This window comes from Pimephales promelas, chromosome 4 (genome assembly GCF_988280905.1).
Source record: "Pimephales promelas chromosome 4, fPimPro1.hap1.1, whole genome shotgun sequence".
Lineage (NCBI taxonomy): Eukaryota > Metazoa > Chordata > Actinopteri > Cypriniformes > Leuciscidae > Pimephales > Pimephales promelas.
Window position 1 is genome coordinate 6,074,163 of NC_142772.1, and position 19,005 is coordinate 6,093,167.

General features: G+C 37.3%; 1 protein-coding gene across 1 annotated transcript; it reads right to left on the minus strand.

Moving 5' to 3' along the window:
• Window positions 1-74: 74 nt before the first annotated feature.
• Window positions 75-19,005, minus strand: rasl10b (RAS like family 10 member B). The gene is made up of 4 exons (XM_039661712.2): window positions 16,021-19,005; window positions 14,828-15,206; window positions 10,772-10,896; window positions 75-3,086 (listed from the first exon to the last, which is right to left on the minus strand). The coding sequence occupies exons 2-4, from the start codon at window positions 15,113-15,115 to the stop codon at window positions 2,816-2,818; spliced, it is 684 nt and encodes a 227-aa protein (XP_039517646.1). The 5' UTR covers window positions 15,116-15,206; window positions 16,021-19,005; the 3' UTR covers window positions 75-2,815.

Here is a 19,005-nt window from a genome sequence, read left to right on the forward strand (position 1 = left end):
GTATAAACAGTAGGGCAGATACACTTCTGTAAGTATTGATTTTTGTACTCGTACATCACACAGAAGAGAATGCATGTTCTCTCCAGAGTCCATTTATTAAATGTGCTCTTTACACACAGACATTTGTATTTAACATGTTTTTGATCAGACTGGAATGTGTAGAAGAAGCTGATCTGTATATGTGCCAGAGATGTGGTTGGTTAAATTATTAAAGAAGGGAATATTTTTAGTCTTTTACTTGCCTCACACAAACACCATCCAAGCCTCTGTATGACAAAGTGGGTTCCACAGTGTAAGATCATACATTTATAACACATTTACATTTAAATGATATTTTCCTCTTGCCCCTGTGACTTGATTGAATGTGTCTACGGCATTTCAAAGTGGGAAAAATTCTCGTACCTCGGCATAAATTACATTTTTGAGATAAGACACAGTATCAAGACATACCTTAAAGGGATAGTTCAAGATTTATCATTATTTACTCATCCTCATGGCTTTCAAAAGAAGAACTTTTAGTAATATTTACTAGTCACTCTTTTTCATGCAATTACAATGAATGGAGACTAAAGATTTCATGCATCATACTGTAACATATTACTTCTGTTATTAAAGGAGAACTCCGGCAAACAATGAACCTTTGGTCTAATAAAACATCGGTACATAGTCAACCGTTCTCTGAGATTTGTTTTCGTGATAATCAAATGTAAAGGGTTTTATCTCTAAAAACTGTTTAGCGTATAATGCTAGTAATGGGGGCATTTACTAACTAAGTAAAAAGAAATCACTAGTTTATACCACTAACAAGGCTCAAAATAGCCCCACACTAACACAGTAACATAATGAGGGTCCATACATGCAAAACGAAGCATTGAGAACTTTGTAAGTGTACAGAACGTTTAATAAGAAGATACTTTATGACGACAGTTAATTAAGGAGCCATCTTCGAAAATAGTCTCGATAAGTCGATCCCCGAACGCTGTTCATACAGTTCAGAAGTTCGCTGAACTTCATACAATTCAGCTCACTCAGCACATCGTTCGTAGTTTGACTTGTCGTGACTGTTTTCCAAAGATGGCTCCTCTTTGTATACACGAAGTGAACTGTCTTCATAAAGTATCTTCTTATTAAACGGTCTGTACACTTACAAAGTTCTCAATACTTCGTTTTGCATGTACGGACCCTCATTATGTTACTGCGTTGGTGTGGGGCTATTTTGAGCCTTGCGATTTCTTTTTACTTAGTCAATGCCCCCAGTACTAGCATTATACGCTAAACAGTTTTTAGAGATAAAACTCTTTACATTCGATTATTACGAAAACAAATCTCAGAGAACGGTTGACTAGGTACCAATGTTTTATTAGACAAAAGGTTCATTTTGCACCAGAGTTCTCCTTTAACTAAAAAGAAAAATAACATTTCAGAACCATATGGATCATTTTATAATACTTTTATGGTGTTTTGTGTCTATGTTTAAGCTTGAAAGCTTCAGTAACTATTCGATATAACTGCATGGAAAAGAGCGACCACCACATTATTAAAATTTCTCTTTTGTATTCCACATATGAAAGACAGTCCGGTTTGGCACAACACAGAAGTGAGTAAATTATGCTATTTTTGGGTGAACTATCCCTTTAAATACACGAAAGTGCCCAAAGAACAAAGACTTTTGTATAATTTGTGTTGTGTGGAACATTATAAGTGTCTGAGCTTTGAAACACTTCACGATCCTTAAGTTTAGTAGGGGTTGGGAATTAAATCGAAAATCAATCCCAATTCTGGAATCGGATATGTCAAGGTCAAGAATCAGATACTTGTTAAAAAATTTAATTTTGAATCTGCTTATCAATTCCTGTGTGCACATTTTAACACGGTTAAATCCACATCGCACACATAAAGCTGCCTCTCATGTAGTGAACGAATATGGTCTACGCCTGAACGGACAAATACAAACAAAATATTCTCGTAAAACAGTCGGTTAAATCTTAAGTGAACGTAAACAGTTCAGAACGAAAAGCCATGTGAAACAGTATGTTGTATTCGTGCAGCTCTTAAAGTGACAGCAGCCTAATAAACCTGCTGCAGTCTGTTATAAATGTTAATCTATAACAAAAGAAAAAGATCACTCACTGATCTTAACTTAATAAGGATTCATCTATATTTTATTTAGAAAAAATAAAACTATTTATTTGAGCTATTACTAATTTTCTTAGTTGTATTACTGACTGTATACTTATCCTTAATATTTCTATTAATATTTTTAGAAATTTATATTAGTTAGTTGCTCTTTAGATTGATGATTTTTGCTTATGTTTTTCAGCTGAATGTTTTGCAAAAAAACAGAATAAATATGTTTGATATCTAAATGTTTGACTGGGAATAGATAAGAACAGGAATCGATAAGCAGAATCAGAACAGAAATCGCTCAAATTCAAACAATACCCAACCTTACTCATAAACAAAGAGGAGCGTCCCATGTTCTGTCCTGGCCGGAACATAAGCAATGACATACTAATGTAACATTAAAGCTGATTTTTGTCACCTTCCACCAGCTATTTGGATTTCTAAGATAAAAGGCAGAGATGTTGGTTGTGTTCTCTCAGTCCAAAAGGAGAGACATCAATTTGAAGGCTTAGGTAATGAAGCAACATGGACTTCCTGTTTTAAGACCACATCTGTCCGTAGCTAAAATCCCAAATGTTAAGTTCCTTGGCAAGAGGGTTATCACAGCTCTTCCAGCTGCCCACACAGTAACCGAGCATCCATCGCCTGACAGATCCCATAAATCGCTTCACAATGACCATCGCAGAAGTCCTCACATTAGGACACATCGCTCTCTCCTGAGCGCCCGCTGGAAACGGATGGTCGCATGGACGTGTTTGCAGCGGGCGCAACCCATGCTGCGGAGAGCCTCTCCGAACAACAGTAAAACGTGCCAGTTGAACTTGGCAGAGCACTCCACGTATCCACACTTCCAGCTCTTTCGGACTAAGTCAGAAACGCTGTGTCGGGGGATGACGCGACCTCGCTGCAGATCACGCTTGTTGCCCACTATTAGAATGGGCGTCTCTCCAGAGCCCATGACTCTGTGGAAAGACACACAGACACAACCACTGTGAATAAAGAATGCAAAAACAATTCTACACAAGAAAAAGACGGGTCAAATCTTATTATATTCCACAGACACCATAGAAGAACCTTTTTGGTTCCCCAAAAAACTCTCAGTCAAAGGTGTGAAGAACATTTTCCACCAAAAAAGAATATTTTGTTCAATTTAAAGGTTCCATAGATGGAGGTTATTTATGAAAAGTTTAATGGGGTTTGATGTATAACCCTTGGATTCTTGACTCAATTAAAAAAATAAAACCTTTAAGCCAAAAAGTTTCTGTATAAGGTTCTATTTAAGTTTCGAAATGTCTTAAATTGCTACATAATAATTTCATGTTTAATGAGTCATTCAATTTTTGATGATAATATCTAGTAATAAAGTATGTTTGCCATAAAGTATGTTTACGAGCTGTTTAATTCATAACATTTGATTGAAATTTAAAATGAATTAAAACAAAATCCTAAAAGGTTCTATAAATGAAGTGTAAGTTCTATATAGAACATTTTCTAAAGTGTGTATAGTGCCAAAGTTTATACCACAAAGCTGGGGCATCACTAGGCCCTTTTTATATTAAATTTATGCCTAGCCCCCCTAAAAATGTGTGATTAATATGCTACACAAATTCATGTTCGCTTCGGTCTTGTTTTAATCAGATTCAGCGCGTTCTACATCTTAAATCCGCAGTGGCGCCGAGCAGAGAGCGCGTCAAAAAGAGAGGAAATTGTCCGTGTGTTCATCTGAGCCCATTGGTCTGTCACTGCTCATCAATGTCATGACCAATCAAATCAAAGTAGGCGGGCTTTACAGTGCATTCACAGAAGCTGAGCGCGAATTTTAGCAGCACGACTCGACTTCAGTGCACGGGAAAGTGCGAGATATAAGTGCGAGATGCAAGTAGCTAAACTAATAACGTTATATATTTGACAGTTTTGTGAGGTCATGTTGACCAATGTTAAACGAATGACAAAAAATAATCAGGAAAACTCAATAGTTTTATCTAATTTCTATAATTAGCCATGTAACGTCAGTCTAATGTAACAATTCGTTTGCTGTCATTGTGAGACAAGAAACGTTAACAAAGCCGTTTTCATCATGTAAGGTACATGAATAATAATGAATGTGTACATATTGAAAATATAATACAAATTGTAGCCTTTAGTAAATAAAAAAAGCTCAGCTTTAGGAGGGGGAGAGAAAGGGCATGATGAGGAGACAAGCGAGATGAGGATAGAGCAGGTTTTGACAAATCTACTGACAGTTTTAAAGCTATTTCTTTTTTTTTTTTTGGTTTTCAAACGTCTTGAAATGCACATATCAGAGATTAAAAAATTTAACCCCCAAACCTCCACCTCAAATGTAGGACCTCTTTGCCCTGTCCACAGCCCTGTATAGGCATCAGAATCAGAAAGCGAATTTTTTACAAAAATGAAAAGCCTATTATCAGTCAAAGCTCAACTTTAGGAGGGGAAGAGACAGGGCAAGAGAAAAACAAAGAGAAAAAGAGTGTGATGCTGATGAGGAGAGAAAAATAATCAGCCGCCCACTGACATGGTTTTATCCAAAAAAAAAAAAAAAAAAAAATGCCTTCAAAACATCTTAAAATGGACATAATAGTTCAGAGAATTAAAAATTTCACAACTCACAACTCAAATTCAGGACTGCAGTGATTATGAAACCCTGCAATTGCATAATGAAAGTGAGCATTAGACCCTAAATTAAACTTTTACCTTGTTTTTTTATTTTAATTTTTTTTAAATCATACCCTTATTGGGGGCTAAGCCCCCATAAAAGGAAAATCCTAGAATCGCCCCTGAAAAGTTTAATCATTCCAAACAGTTTAAGTTACCACCGATTTCCTTTTTTTGGACAAAAACATTTATCAAAATATCTTCTTTTATGTTTCACAGTAGAAAGAAAGTACACAGGTTTGAAATGGCAGAATTTCTGTGAACAATGCCTTGTAAAGGGAATTAAACATTTGTATTTCAGGTCATCTTTATTTATTCCTGCAATTGCGGTTGATTGACTGAAAATTGTCTTATAACAGTCAGTCGACTGTTTACTTGTGATGACGTTGGGAGATATCCTGATACCTTTTTTTCTAGTGGAATTTATTAAGGAGTTAGGATGCACAACATACCAGTACTAGTTTGATTATCTGTTGATATTAGTGATTTATTGTTTTATTTTTTGGTATTTGGATGATTTTGGATAACAAATAAAAACTTTATTTTTTTTTATTTTTTATTTTTTTTAGCTAAAAGTTCTGAACGGCCACTAACATAAAAATTTAGTAGCCAAATTGGCCGGAGAAAAATAATTTTATTATCTAATTTTATTCATTTTTAGCAAATGCCAAAATCAATATCAATTTTTCACACTGTACATTATAATGTTAAAATGCTTAAATTTACTTGTAGAATTTAAAATGGTTTTAGTGTAGTTTTATTATTCCATTTTAATTGAGACAAAATAGGACTGCATTTGAATTGAAGTACTTACAGTGTACTTACCGAGAAAATACTGGCTAATATAAGGTAAGTACATGGAATAGGGGTAGGTTTAGGGGTAGTACTAGTTATTACGCAGTAATTGTAGTTACTAAAATAAGTACATAGTATTTACATGGGTAACTGGACTTTAAAAGGAAGCGTTACCGAAAAAACAACTGGCAAAACAACAATTGACTGCACTACTATACGTGTTCTATCCCTCACATGCCTGTTTTCATTCCTGTCAAAAAGAAAATGGCGCTACCCTGACTAAGGTCTATTAGTCAGAGAAAGGGGTTTTCGGTTGTTGGTGTCTAGCAGCCTCTCGTATGTGTTGGGTGTGCAAACGGCCGCAGTGACAGGCTGTCAAGAGTCGGGCTGCTCTATCAACCTCTCGTCCGGTCTCCAACAGAGAGCACACACACATCCCGGAGAGCAGCTTATGTCTCCACACTTATCTGTGTTCGAGATGACCTGTGCCTCTGACAGCTCTGAAAAAAGACAAATAGATTTCCAATTGTTTCACCTGACAGAAGCTTTCCACAACGCTGCACCGGACTGTACTGGGAAGGAGAGCCAAAAATAGACTTCTGCTGTAGAAAATGGACAGATACAGTTCTGATGTGGAGTCATTTCAAAACGTATTCATTCAGAGCTGATCTCATGTCTGATGTGTGTCTGTGTACGGATAAGAAGATTGTGGCGTAAACACAATTAGCCCCAAACCTCCTCAGACCCAAAACTGTCAGTCACCGAGTAACTCTGGGTCTTGAATTGACAGAAACCACCAGCATTGTCCATCAGTCATCGTGTGTGACGGCTCTCTGATCCCTGACACAATCATTTCATTCACAAACACAGCAGAGACCCTCCGCAAACAGAATTCATTCATTACCGCATTCATTCACTAACTCAATCTATTCTTTGATTCATTCATTTAGTCATTAATATTTACGAGTTCTGACTGTCAGTCTGGATTGCTGTGCTAAGTCCGACATGAGTTGTGATTCAATCTCGGACATGATCGGACTGAAAGGCAGGGACTAAAACATTAACCACCACTGGGGTCTAACATATGGAAGCTTGTTTCCAAAAAGGAATAAAAAATAAAGGTAATCGTGACTTTTTTCATCTCCCAGCTGACTTTTTCTCGCAACTACACCCACATAAAAATGTCATACCTTATATTTCTGTGAGACAAAATCAGAATTGCGAGATTTAAAGTCACAATTGAAAGGGCCCTATTTTAACGATCTGTCAAAGCGCAAGTAACTTTGTGGGCGGATCCCAGCGCTGTTGCTATTTTCCCGGCGGGATAAATGCCTCTTGCGCCTGGCGCAAATCTAAAAGGGGTTGGTCTGAAGTAGCTTCATTATTCATAGGTGTGGTTTGGGCGTAACGTGAAATAAACCAATCAGAGCGCCATCCAACATACCCTTTAAGAGCAGGTGCGCATGTTGCATGACGGATTGTTATTATAACGGCGGGTTTACCAGGCGCACACCAGGAGCGGTTCACAGCCGATGAGACCGACGTTCTTGTTAGGACAGTGAAAGACGTGAGAAGTGACGTTGTATGGGGATGGAGAAACCACCCAAATCAGCGTCGGATAAACACTATATACATATGTTTCTTGCCACTACTGTGCAAACAGGTCTGATCCCTCAGTACTACAATTAGCCTTAAAAAATGGGCAATTGGGTTTTTTCATCTTCATGGAAACCACAATGATTTCCTCAAGTGTTAATATTTTTCCTTGTTATAATGTATGATTTGTGCACGTTGTGCACCCGCTACATTATAGCCAAGCATTCGCGCTTAAAATAGCATTATGAACAACGCGCAAAGCGCCACTGACTTTAGACCAGTTTTTTTTCTGGTCAGTGGCGCAATTGTTTTCTGTAAGTGTAAAATAGCACCAGGGAATGTTTGCGCCGAAATACGCCTCCTTTTTGCGCCAGTCCGCCCAGGGGGCGCAAGTTCATTTCATAGTTTACCGACGTGCGTCTTTGGAGAAAAAAAGCCTGCTTTGCGCGGGTGAGACATGCGTTAGTGTATAAAGTCATTTGCGCCGGGTGCAAGATACGAATTGCAAATTTGCGAGATTTAAAACTCAATTGTAGGTCAGATTCAACGAGGACAGTGACGATGGTAAAAAACATCTGCTCAAATTGAACACTTCAAAGTACCAAAAGGTAACAACATATACTTTATTTTATTGTTTTGTATTTCTTAATGAAATATCAGGAGAGTTTTATACTATTGTGGCAGGTAGAGATCCATCCATGTTAGATATAGATCTGAGTCGTTAAAGACCAGAGTATGTAATTGATTGGCGAAACATTTATGCATTTAAAGGGATAGTTCACCCAAAAATGAAAATTAGCCCAGGATTTACTCACCCTGAAGCCATGCCAGGACGAATACAATCAGAGTTATATAAAAAAATGTCCTGGCTCTTCCAAGCCTTATATTGGGAGTCAATGGGTATTTTTTTCCATCTAAGAAAAAGTTCAACAAACAAAACAGCTCTGGTGGGTTAATAAAGGCCTTCTGAAGTGAAGTGATGCGTTTGTGTAAGAAAAATATCCATATTTAAAACTTTATTGACTAAAACAACTAATATCTGGCAGGCGACCGTACGCAAGTCGACCAACACCATATTATAAGGATTGGAAGAGCCAAGACATTTTTTTAATATAACTCTGATAGTATTTGTCTGAAAGAAGAATGTCATATACACCTAGGATGGCTTCAGGGTGAGGGTAAATCATAGGCTAATTTTCATTTTTGGGTGAACAATAAATTTAAGGTTTAAAAATGCAGTTAGGTACTGAATGTACCTATGTAATGGACAGCTACCGTAAATGGACACTATTAATAATGTTAACAGATCTCCATCCAAACTTCATCTGAGATCAGGACAGGTGGCTATTGTTTTACCAAAGATTAATTTACCGTCTCCCTTGTAATTCGTCACTCTAACAGGAACGGTCTTATTACAGGAACGATTGACAGCGAGCGCTCTCACTTCTGTTGGTTATTAGCAGATCAGATCAGTGAATCGAACTGGCTCATCCTCCTCCTATTGTGTGGTCGAGGCTGTGAGGCAGGGTCGGGCCAAGGTGACTTCATTATGTTCTGCCTGGATCAATAAAACATGAATGTTTGTCACCGGAACTGCCTGTCTCAATCCTCAGGCCTTGACGCAAGCGAAGCATGACAGCTGACGCCATTGATTACGCTAAACCTGGCTGTGAGTGACAGACTCAGCGCTGACGCCCTCACGGACCGTTTAAGCCAATCGGTGACTGAGCTGATATTAAATATTGATGGAGCATCACTGTTACTGTGTGTATTACTTTGATACACAGGGCATTTTAAATCCTATTGCGTAAGAAAAATAAATGTATTAAAGATATATTCTCTGAATGCACATCAATACATAGGCCTATATAATATAATATAATATAATATAATATAATATAATATATTTTAATATAATATAATATAATATAATATAATATAATATCAAGTGAAATGTGTTTATATTTCGCTTTTCAAAATACAAATTAATTTAAAGCAGCTTTACAGAAAATCATGAGATTAAATGTCTATTATATCTTACAAATTTATATAAAGAGCTGGATATAGTTACATTTTGTGATCAAGATCAGTTAATTGAGATTATATATATACTGTAAATAGAGCTGTGTAATAATACAGTTTTTACATTTTAAGACAATGTAAGTTGACATTTTGCAACACTGTAAACCCTAATGCTCACAATCATTAATTGGTTTGAGTTAAACACTTTTAGTATGCAGAACTTCCTTTTTCTTTTGAGTTCCCAAAATTAGCAAAAATTAAGTAATCTAGATTATTTCATTGTTTTGAGTTGTTTTAACTTGTTTCTTTTAATTTAGACAAACTTAAATTTAACTGAAACTGGTCTGGGATTTCTATTTCTAAAGTAAATACTAAAATTGAGTGTTATATAATGAGCAAGATTAATGTTAGGTGGGAGATTTAGTCGTGTTTAATGTTTTCCTACGATTATTTAGAAGAGTTTCTGATATGTGTGGGTTTTGGGGTGATGAGTGGAGCATGAGCTTGGTTTGAGAACAGATGTTAAATGTGCTTTACTGCCATACTTCTTCAGCAATTGCTATTCTATGCTAATGCTATCAAAACATGTTACCATTTAGCATTTAATGAATTAGCAAGTTAAAGCTAGCCATGATAATTTTAAGTTAAATGTATGAATTATTTTTCTCAAATATTTCAAGTTACCATAATAGCTATTAAAATGTACGATTACAAAATAAAAATATGCCAGTTCTAATTTGAATTTCATATCTTAATAAGATGTAACTGATTACATAATTTTTATTTCTGCCAATGTATTCTGATTCACAGTGCAATAAAAATAGAATTTTTATACAAATAATTTTTTCTTGTTTGATTTTTTTTGTGTGATATTTTTACTGAATTAAAATTCTGATTATGAAAATTTATTTAATTTATTAGTTCATTTTACACCTATAAATACACTATTTGGTCTTGGATGGTTTAAGACACCGTGTGGCAAATTTGTCACAACATTTCATTTTCAAGATATCCACAGAGATTGTAGTATATTGACTATAAAACACTAAGTTATTTCATCAGAGCTAAAAAAAAAAAAGGTATTCGTTCACACAATAACATGATAATGAATTCAAGCAGCACCTTGCCAAACGTTTTAACATATGGATATCAAGTCAAAGAGTGAATGATATCAAAGAGATATAGTATGCAGCCAAAATCAGCCACAAACAGGCCTCATCATCAAACCTCAAAAAGTCTCTGAGGTTTTTGAATTGGCTTTTGAAGATGACCTTTGCAATCAGCAGATGAGAAAAGAATTTCTGTTGATTTGGATCCAAATGATGAAGAAATGGCCCAGTATGCTGGCAGCCCATGATTACAGAAGAGTCTCGGTTTTTGAGCGTAATTACAAAACATTGAAGAAAAGAAGGGTTGAGAAACATGCAGGAGATAAAGCAGAGCAGAAAAAACGGAGAATTCAAGTGTAAGCAGATAAAGCATAACAGGAAGACAGAAGGGGCAAAGATGTAAATGTGTGAAGGAATAAAAAGAGAATTAAGAAAATATTCCCATCACGTACCTGGTCTCTAAGATCTGCTGCCGCATGCTTTTGACATACTCAAAGCTGTCGAAACAGCAGATGTCGTAAACCAGAATGTACACATGAGCGCTCCGAATGCCTCGACAGCAAACATCTGACCATTCCTGCACAGACAGAGCACATTATCTAGCAACACAAGACTTGATCATGTCAAACATCAGTTTACCCAATTAAGCCTACTGTATCATATTTGATACGCAAACTTCTAAGACCTCTAAATTACTAACACGATCAAACCTTTGCTAAAAAAAAACCTGCACACAATTAACCACATGCCTTCTGTCGTCTGATTGATAGTTCATCATTTTTTAGCAAAGTAAAGGCCGGTAACACTTTATTTCGATAGTCCACTTTAGACATTCAACTAACTATCAGTAACTTTTCAACTACATGTCAACTAACCGTCATAAGAGTATTAGTAGACTAGACTGTCAGCTTAATATCTGCTAACACTTTATTTTGTTGGTCCCCCAACAGACTATAAGTAACTTGGTGACTACAAGTAAACGTATTATCCTAACGTAAAGCCTAACACCTACAGTCTACTGACAGTCTACTATAATATACTAATACTCTAATGAGAGTTAGTTGACAAGTTACTTATAATTAGTATAACATCTAAATCGAAATAAAGTGTAACCAAAAGGCCTTTTAATTCTAATAAACATCTGTTTTGCTGTGAAATCTTTACTGAGTTGTATAAAGTAAACATAAGATATACTTTTATATTGTTCGTATAAGATGAACACTTACTGAACTCAAGTAACTTTACTTGATTATCCATACATCATTTTTTTGAAAATTATGTTAAAACGTGAGTATCAAATATGATACACCTAGCTCTTGAGGAACCTTTATCTCTCAATCGTCATTGTATTGCATTGCATTATATGTTTTGTCCCCCGCAATAAAAACTAAAGAGCTTTTATCATAAAACTAAGGATTTAAATATCATCTTACAAAAACTTATTATTGGGAGATATAGAGACAACTGGTTTTATTGTATTGTATCATATGCATTTTATGCGAGTACTCTGCCACACTACACTTCAATCAGAATTTGATCTTATATTTGGCTCATAAATATCAAAAACTGCATCACATTGCATATTTCTGCTTAGTTTGTGCCTCTGAATAAAACTGAGGTGTTTTTCGTCTTCAAAGACGAGCTCCATATTTTCACAATACTATGAGCCATAAAATCCTGATTAATATGATATGATATTTCTCACTAAACTGCTCCATTCAAATATACAATTCCTAACCTTTCATATGCCAGGCTTTAAAGAGTTAATACACGTGCTCAACAAAAATAATAACACTACAAACAAAACATAACACTTTCACTCCTGAACCTTGAGATTCATATTACTCATGTTCCGATGATTCATTCAGAACCTTTCTGAACGGATTAATATGAGGTAGTTATAACTGAAGGAGATAGGAGTGTAACAGGTGATGCGGAAACAAGAGAGATAATGATCTGCTTATTCTTATTCTCTCCCATTAGTTTGTGTATATCAGCCATGTGAAGAATGATAGAAGGCACTCATTTAGCACTTTACAAACAAATTATGTTTCATTGGATGGTGCTTTTTCAGATAAAATCTAGAGGTTAGTCAGGATTTGGGGAGAAATGCTCGCTTTTGCAATCGTAGAAAGAAAAGCAGTTGCCTTTTATACCTGGTATTAAGATGAGTATTGTTAGATCGGATCGCAAGTAGACGAGTCTCTTTTGTCCACTTTCAATGGTTTCAATCTGATTTCTTCGAGGGGAGGGTCTCTTTTTGTAGGGATCTTTAAATCTAATGGATGAAATAATCTCACGCACAGAGACGAAGGAAAAACATACGGAGGAAATCAGCTTTAGTTTCTGCTCAGACAGCCGCAAGACCAGCCGAACGCTGTGAGTGTGTGTTAGAAATCAGGAATGTTGAGAGAACGTTGTGTTTGGTACGTTTTTCGTCTTCAAACCACATTTGGGTTTTCACACGACAAAGTTTAAATCGAATGTGTTTTCGACTACCTCTGGAAGAGGTTGAAAGTGGACAAGTTCAAAAAGCTTTACGCCTGTATTTAGTGTCATCCACTTGTGATCCGATCAACCAAAACGCATCTTTAATACCAGGTGTAAACAGGGCCCTAGGTAATGATAATTCAAGGTAACCTCTAGCTCTCTGACATTAAACTCCAATTGAGAATATAATTATAAATGTAAAGTTATGAAAGAATCCTCTTTTGCCATCGTCACTAATTCAAGCACTGAATCATTGTGACAGCACTGAAAAAAGAACAGTGTGCTGAGACAAAAGGCCTTACTGCTCAAGTGGCTCTTTTATTCTTTCAAGCTGTCTGAAACCACAAGTGATACACAGAACCATGAGTTTCCAGGCTACTGGTTCATTATAAACCAATCTGCAATACTAACGCTCTTACTGTGCATAAACTCAGAGCTCATAGCAAAAAACTGAAACATTCTGTTTAATTGGCCCTTCATAAACCTGCATCACCCTCGGAGACCGTTGCTGATCTGAATATCACATTATTGTATGCAACCATGCAACTTTTATATAATGTAAATTTTGCATGGATATTATATTACTGTGCGAGTAAATATTTCATTGCAGCACATATGTATCATAAAACTAAGGTTAACACTCCAGTGGAGTCACATGGATTACTGTAATAATGTCTTTACTACCTTTCTGGGTCTTGGAAATGGTAATTGTGTAGTAGACTGTCGATGGCGGGACAGAAAGCTCTCAGATTTCATTGAAAAGATCTTCGTATGTGTTTCAAAGTTAAACGAAAGTCTTACGGGTTAGGAACAACATGCGGGCGAGTAATTAATGACATAATTTTCTTTTTTGGGTGAACTAACCCTTTAAAGGAGTAGTTCACTTTTCAAAAAACTTTTGCTGATAATTTACTCACCCCCATGTCATCCAAGATGTCCATGTCATTCTTTCTTCAGTCAAAAAGAAATTAAGGTTTTTGATGAAAACATTTCAGGATTTTTCTCCATATAATGGACTTCAATGGGAACCAAACAGTTTAAGGTCCAAAAGACAGTTTCAGTGCAAACTGCAAACTGTTTAAAGGGCTTTAAACGATTCCAGACAATGAATAAGGGTCTTATCAAGCAAAACGATCGCTCATTTAAAAAAAAAATAACTATAAAATAAAAAATAAATAAATAAGTTTTATAAGCTCAAATGGTTGCCTTGCTGTTAGGGTTAGGGTGTGATGCGCGACTGTGACTCTCCTAATCAAACTCGTTCATCAAAATGAACGAATCTTTTCCCGAGTCAACTCGTTCATTTCGAAAAGATTCGTTCATTTTGATAAACGAGTTCGAACAGGAGAGTCACGAACGCGCATCAGAGAACAGAACAAGGCGAGCATTTGAGCTTATAAAACTTAAACTTTGTTATTTATTTATTAAATGAGCGATCGTTTCGCTTGATAAGACCCTTATTCATCGTCTGGAATCATGTAAAGCCCTTTGAACAGTTTGCAGTTTGCACTGAAACTGTCTTTTGGACCTTGAACCGTTTGGTTCCCATTGAAGTCCATTATATGGAGAAAAATCCTGGAATGTTTTCATCAAAAAACTTAATTTCTTTTCGACTGAAGAAAGAATAGACATCTTGGATGACACGGGGGTGAGTAAATTATCAGCAAAAGTTTTTTTTTAAAAGTGAACTACTCCTTTAAGTGCTTTATGTATTATAGAGTATTACATATACTTTATGTACTCTGATGCTAATCAGAGATGTTGACGATTAAACTTGCATCTCAGAGATGTTGACATCTCTGTTAAACCGGCTCCTTGTCGTCATTGCCTTTAATATAGTAAATATGGACTAAATCCCTTACTGTCCAAGAATAAAGCTTTTACGTTCCCACCAGTGTCAAAATCAAACCTACGCCCTTGTTTGGGCACCTCAAATGTGCTTTCTCTAAATGTGCTAAACTTTGTCCAGACACGAGGTCCGGTCAGAGTCATATTTTGTGATGCGTTGGGTACCGTACCTGCAGAGAGCTGCCAGGAAAGCTGCTGATGGCTGGGTAATCTGTAATCTGAAGGTCATGCACATGACCATTGAGCACTGCGGCAGAGAGATGCACCCGCCGTGTCTTACTGGACACCGCCACCTCACTGTAGTCATTGTGAAGAAAGCGCTTCACAATGGCAGTCTTGCCCACCCCCTGAGCTCCCAGCACTGCGATCCGAAACTGAGGGGACATCGCCCTGTTTCCGCCTCGCCCCCGGTGGGCCGCCCCACCCTCCCTGCTCTCGCAAACAGCTGGCCAGTGCATTCAGAGGGGCACATGGGCAGCACATAGTCCTGACTGAAGAGCAGAAAGCAGTGGTGGCCACAGCACAGTCCCATTCATAGGCCAGCAGTACCTGCAGAAAGAGAAGTGAAACAGGAGAGATGAAAACGACAAACAAGAGCCCAACTCAACTAAAGAGAAAGTGCTCATTTGATATCATTCACTGACACAAAGATACATTTAAATAACATTATATTCATTATAATAAATGAGAAAAACCAACAATATTTATATATCAATATTCAAATCAGGCACATATTTAAAATTCCACATGTGCACTTGACAAACCTTTCACAGTATGTCAATATTTATTTTGTTTGTAGTAATCTAAGCATCATTGCGTTTATATATCATAATCTGATAATTCCATTAAACATCACAATGTGTTTATGATATAAAGCACTTAAATGGGGTCAGGTTGATTTAAACGGGGCATAGATATTAATAGAAATTGCCACACATAGGCAAAAACACGGGCAGCAGAACCTGTGTGTGTGTGTGTGTGTGTGTGTGTTATTCCTAGAGCTACTGCGGGGGACAGGATGCATGATGCTAATCCATAGTTTACTATGAATCTTTTCAGTTTCATTTAAGCGATAAGACGACACAATGCTTATGTAATGTTTTCTCTGCATCCAATAGAATAAAGACACACGTGTATTTACTTGTTCATTTACTTTACTCATTTATTATATAGCAAAAATATTTGCTATAGGCTATAGCAAATATTTTTTGCTATATAGCAGGCCTAAGTTATATAGCAAAATTCCTTAGTAAATGTCCTACCCGTACTACATATTTGTTTAGGACGCATGACAGTTTATCATTCTCACAAAGATTTTTAGATTTGAAACGCGAGACTGTCGGTGCACAACAGCAAGACTTACCTTATGTACAGGTGAGAAGTTGCATTCTTCGTGAGGTTCGGGCGGCTGAACACCTGCTCGATCGTTCTCGTCGCGTTCTTACTCTCTGGTCGCATTCAGGTGCAGAAGTAACCCTCAAACTGTCCTGGAGGAATATCCTGCTCTTCCCGCGTCATGTAGACCTCGCGCACTGCACGGGGCGCGCATGTTCGACCGTGTTGTTAACTGACAGATAAATCAACGTTTGCGCGTAAAATCAGAGTGGTGGACCGCGTCGAGTCTCGCGCCTCACCGGGTCAGCGTCACAGGTTAATTGAATTTGAAAAAAAAAAAAAAAAAAAGCCGAGAGCTCTGCTATGTCTATGGCAAGCCTTTTGAACATTTATTGCTTAAAAATACATTTCTGTGTTACTAATGCTTCTCTCTTTTTTATTATACGAGCGAGTTATCCCACTAGTGACTGTTTCAATTTCACTACTGTTGAATTAATCATTATAGCCTACTAGAACGTATACTAAAACCAACAAGTACGCCTACTAATTCAATAAATATCTAGTAGTAGGTCTACTTTTATACAGACTGATCTCGTGAAATGGCATATGTATGACACGCCAAATTGTATTTCCATTTTTGACGTGCTATGAACACGCATAATCGCTTTTCAGCGTGTTTATGAACGCCGGTGACTTAAAGTAACATTAATGTATATATATATAAATGACCTACCCCAACCCCATCCCTAAACCTACCCGTCACTGGGGTTAATACCATTTATGAGTCTTCCCCTACTATCCTAGGGAAAAAAAATATCGCTCCCCAGATGTAGATCTACATTTTGCTTCGTTTCGCTCGGACATTTAACGGCGTGTACATACATGCGGAATCACTCGGACATTTAACGGCGTAGACATATACGCATACACGCGGATAGCTCAAAATGCGTATAGATAACACGCCACATGACTTGAAAGCGGTGTGTATGTTTACGCAAAAGTCATGATGTCCTGTTGCATGATACGTAAATACCAAGTTCTGACATGAAACTCTAGATGGCACAGGCTGATAGGTCTTTAATATTTGGTAGATCGCATTGTCAGCTACATAGCGCAGCTGATTGGTTGTTGTTGTATCAGCGGTTTGACCATTTGTGCTTTCAGAAACCCTCCACCTTCCCCAGCTCCACCTGTATATATCTGCTACAGGGGTTTAATCGTGTATGCAGCAGCATCAGCATGTCTTTTAGGCTAACAGCAACGTCTGTGAATAGGCGTAATTTGCGGGTGGGATGGGTGGTACATGTCCACACCACTTCTAACCAGGGTTGATATTGTCCCCACCACTTTTGAAACATCTCGAGCGATGTAGTGCTGAAATGTGTTGTTTTTGAACCCAATTGGCCACAGCGCTTGTTGACTGCGATCAGTGGCGTGGATAAAGTGTTCTCTTGTGGCCAGCGCTGCGTAGCGCACAGTCTTCACAAGGACACGCGCTTTAGGCTATGTTTACACAGAAACGATTCTGAAGAGAAAACGCAAAAGTGGCGTTGCGTTCTCACTTTTTATTTTGCATTTAGACGAGCGTTTTGGGTGGGAAATCCGCGTGCATATGGTGACGCAAAAGTGTGTGAAATTCAATGTAGTATGCACTCCAGGCGGCTAGGTGGCGATGTGAATCACTCCCATACAACAACCCAAAGTCCGTGTGCCTGCGTACAACCTTCACTGTCAAGCAGACTTTTGCGTTTTTACCCTTTACACGGGAACGTGGCGGTAGAGCGTTTTTAAGATTTCCAATCTGGAGGGTGGTTTCACTTTTTTGCGTTTTAAGCCCCCAAAACGCCGTCGCCGTGTAAACGAAAGGCACATCTGATAAAATATTTTTACGTTTTCACCCGCGAGCGTTCTCATGTAAACAGGGCGTTAATCCGTTGCGGAGACTCTATATTCGTTCCGGTGAAATCACAAACTAAAATGCACACAAACGTGTCTCTGCTTGATATACAACTGATAAACATAATCGGTTTTAATGAGAAAAAAAAAAAACTATACGAGTGTGGATTGGAACCCAGAACCTCTAACACGCTTGGCAAAAGTTATGCCACTGGATGGAATATTAAAGTGCATGCGCGTAAATGTCGGATCTATGTATTTCTTCACGTGAAAATTCTCGCCACCAACACGTATTAGATCGCATTAAACGACAAATTAAACACAATGTACTATTAAATCGATTGCTGGACATCGATATGTTATTGTACATAGGTGTACATCTGATTTATGATTTAGCATTGTATTATCAATGCTATCTATGCTTTCAAACATAAAAAAAAACCTATTCACGGAGACTAATGGCATAACGTTAGCTAAGTTCACACAACCGGAATATGGTTGTCACTACCAAAATTTGAGCTTAAAGTCATCATGAAATCAAAATAGACATTTCATTTTTTTATGGAATATTGTTGTTTTATCATATATTATTATTTATTATAAATGACTTTTCCATTCAACATTATAACACACATTCAATACACTGTATCTTACCCTAATAGTTAGTTAAAGAATAAATGTTCAAGTGGCTTGCCATAGTTGTCAGCAGGATTATGTCTCCTTGCGTACATGTGCTGCGCGTCATGAGCGGTAAATACCAGAGAGTAAATACTAGCACGCGTTTGAAGAGCATGCGTTAGTAAAACTCATTGACATGCAGCACTTAAACACATCAAATATTACCTTGAAACCAATGTATACCCGTTCCACAGCAATTGTCATGCCCCTCTCAACGGCTTGTTTATTTGAGTGACTCAAATGATTGCTCATCGTCATTGCTACACTCTTCTTTATCAACCGACTGTAGAGTACAGCGGCTGTCTCTTAGCAACACATTCTTTTCTTCTGTTGCTAAGTAACCACGTGGTTCTTACCTGTTGACTTCACATCATTCATACAACCCCAAATTGAGAAAAGTTGGGACATATTGTCAAATGAAATAAAATCAAGAATCTGT

What these genes read in the sequence shown, in the direction of transcription:
- rasl10b (XM_039661712.2), bottom strand. Translation starts at nt 15,115, where the DNA reads ATGCACTGGCCAGCTGTTTGCGAGAGCAGGGAGGGTGGGGCGGCCCAC. An exon ending in TTCCTGGCAGCTCTCTGCAG is followed by an intron (nt 10,897 to 14,827) that starts GTACGGTACCCA and finishes CTGTCTGTGCAG; the next exon opens with GAATGGTCAGATGTTTGCTG. An exon ending in CAGCAGATCTTAGAGACCAG is followed by an intron (nt 3,087 to 10,771) that starts GTACGTGATGGG and finishes GTCTTTCCACAG; the next exon opens with AGTCATGGGCTCTGGAGAGA.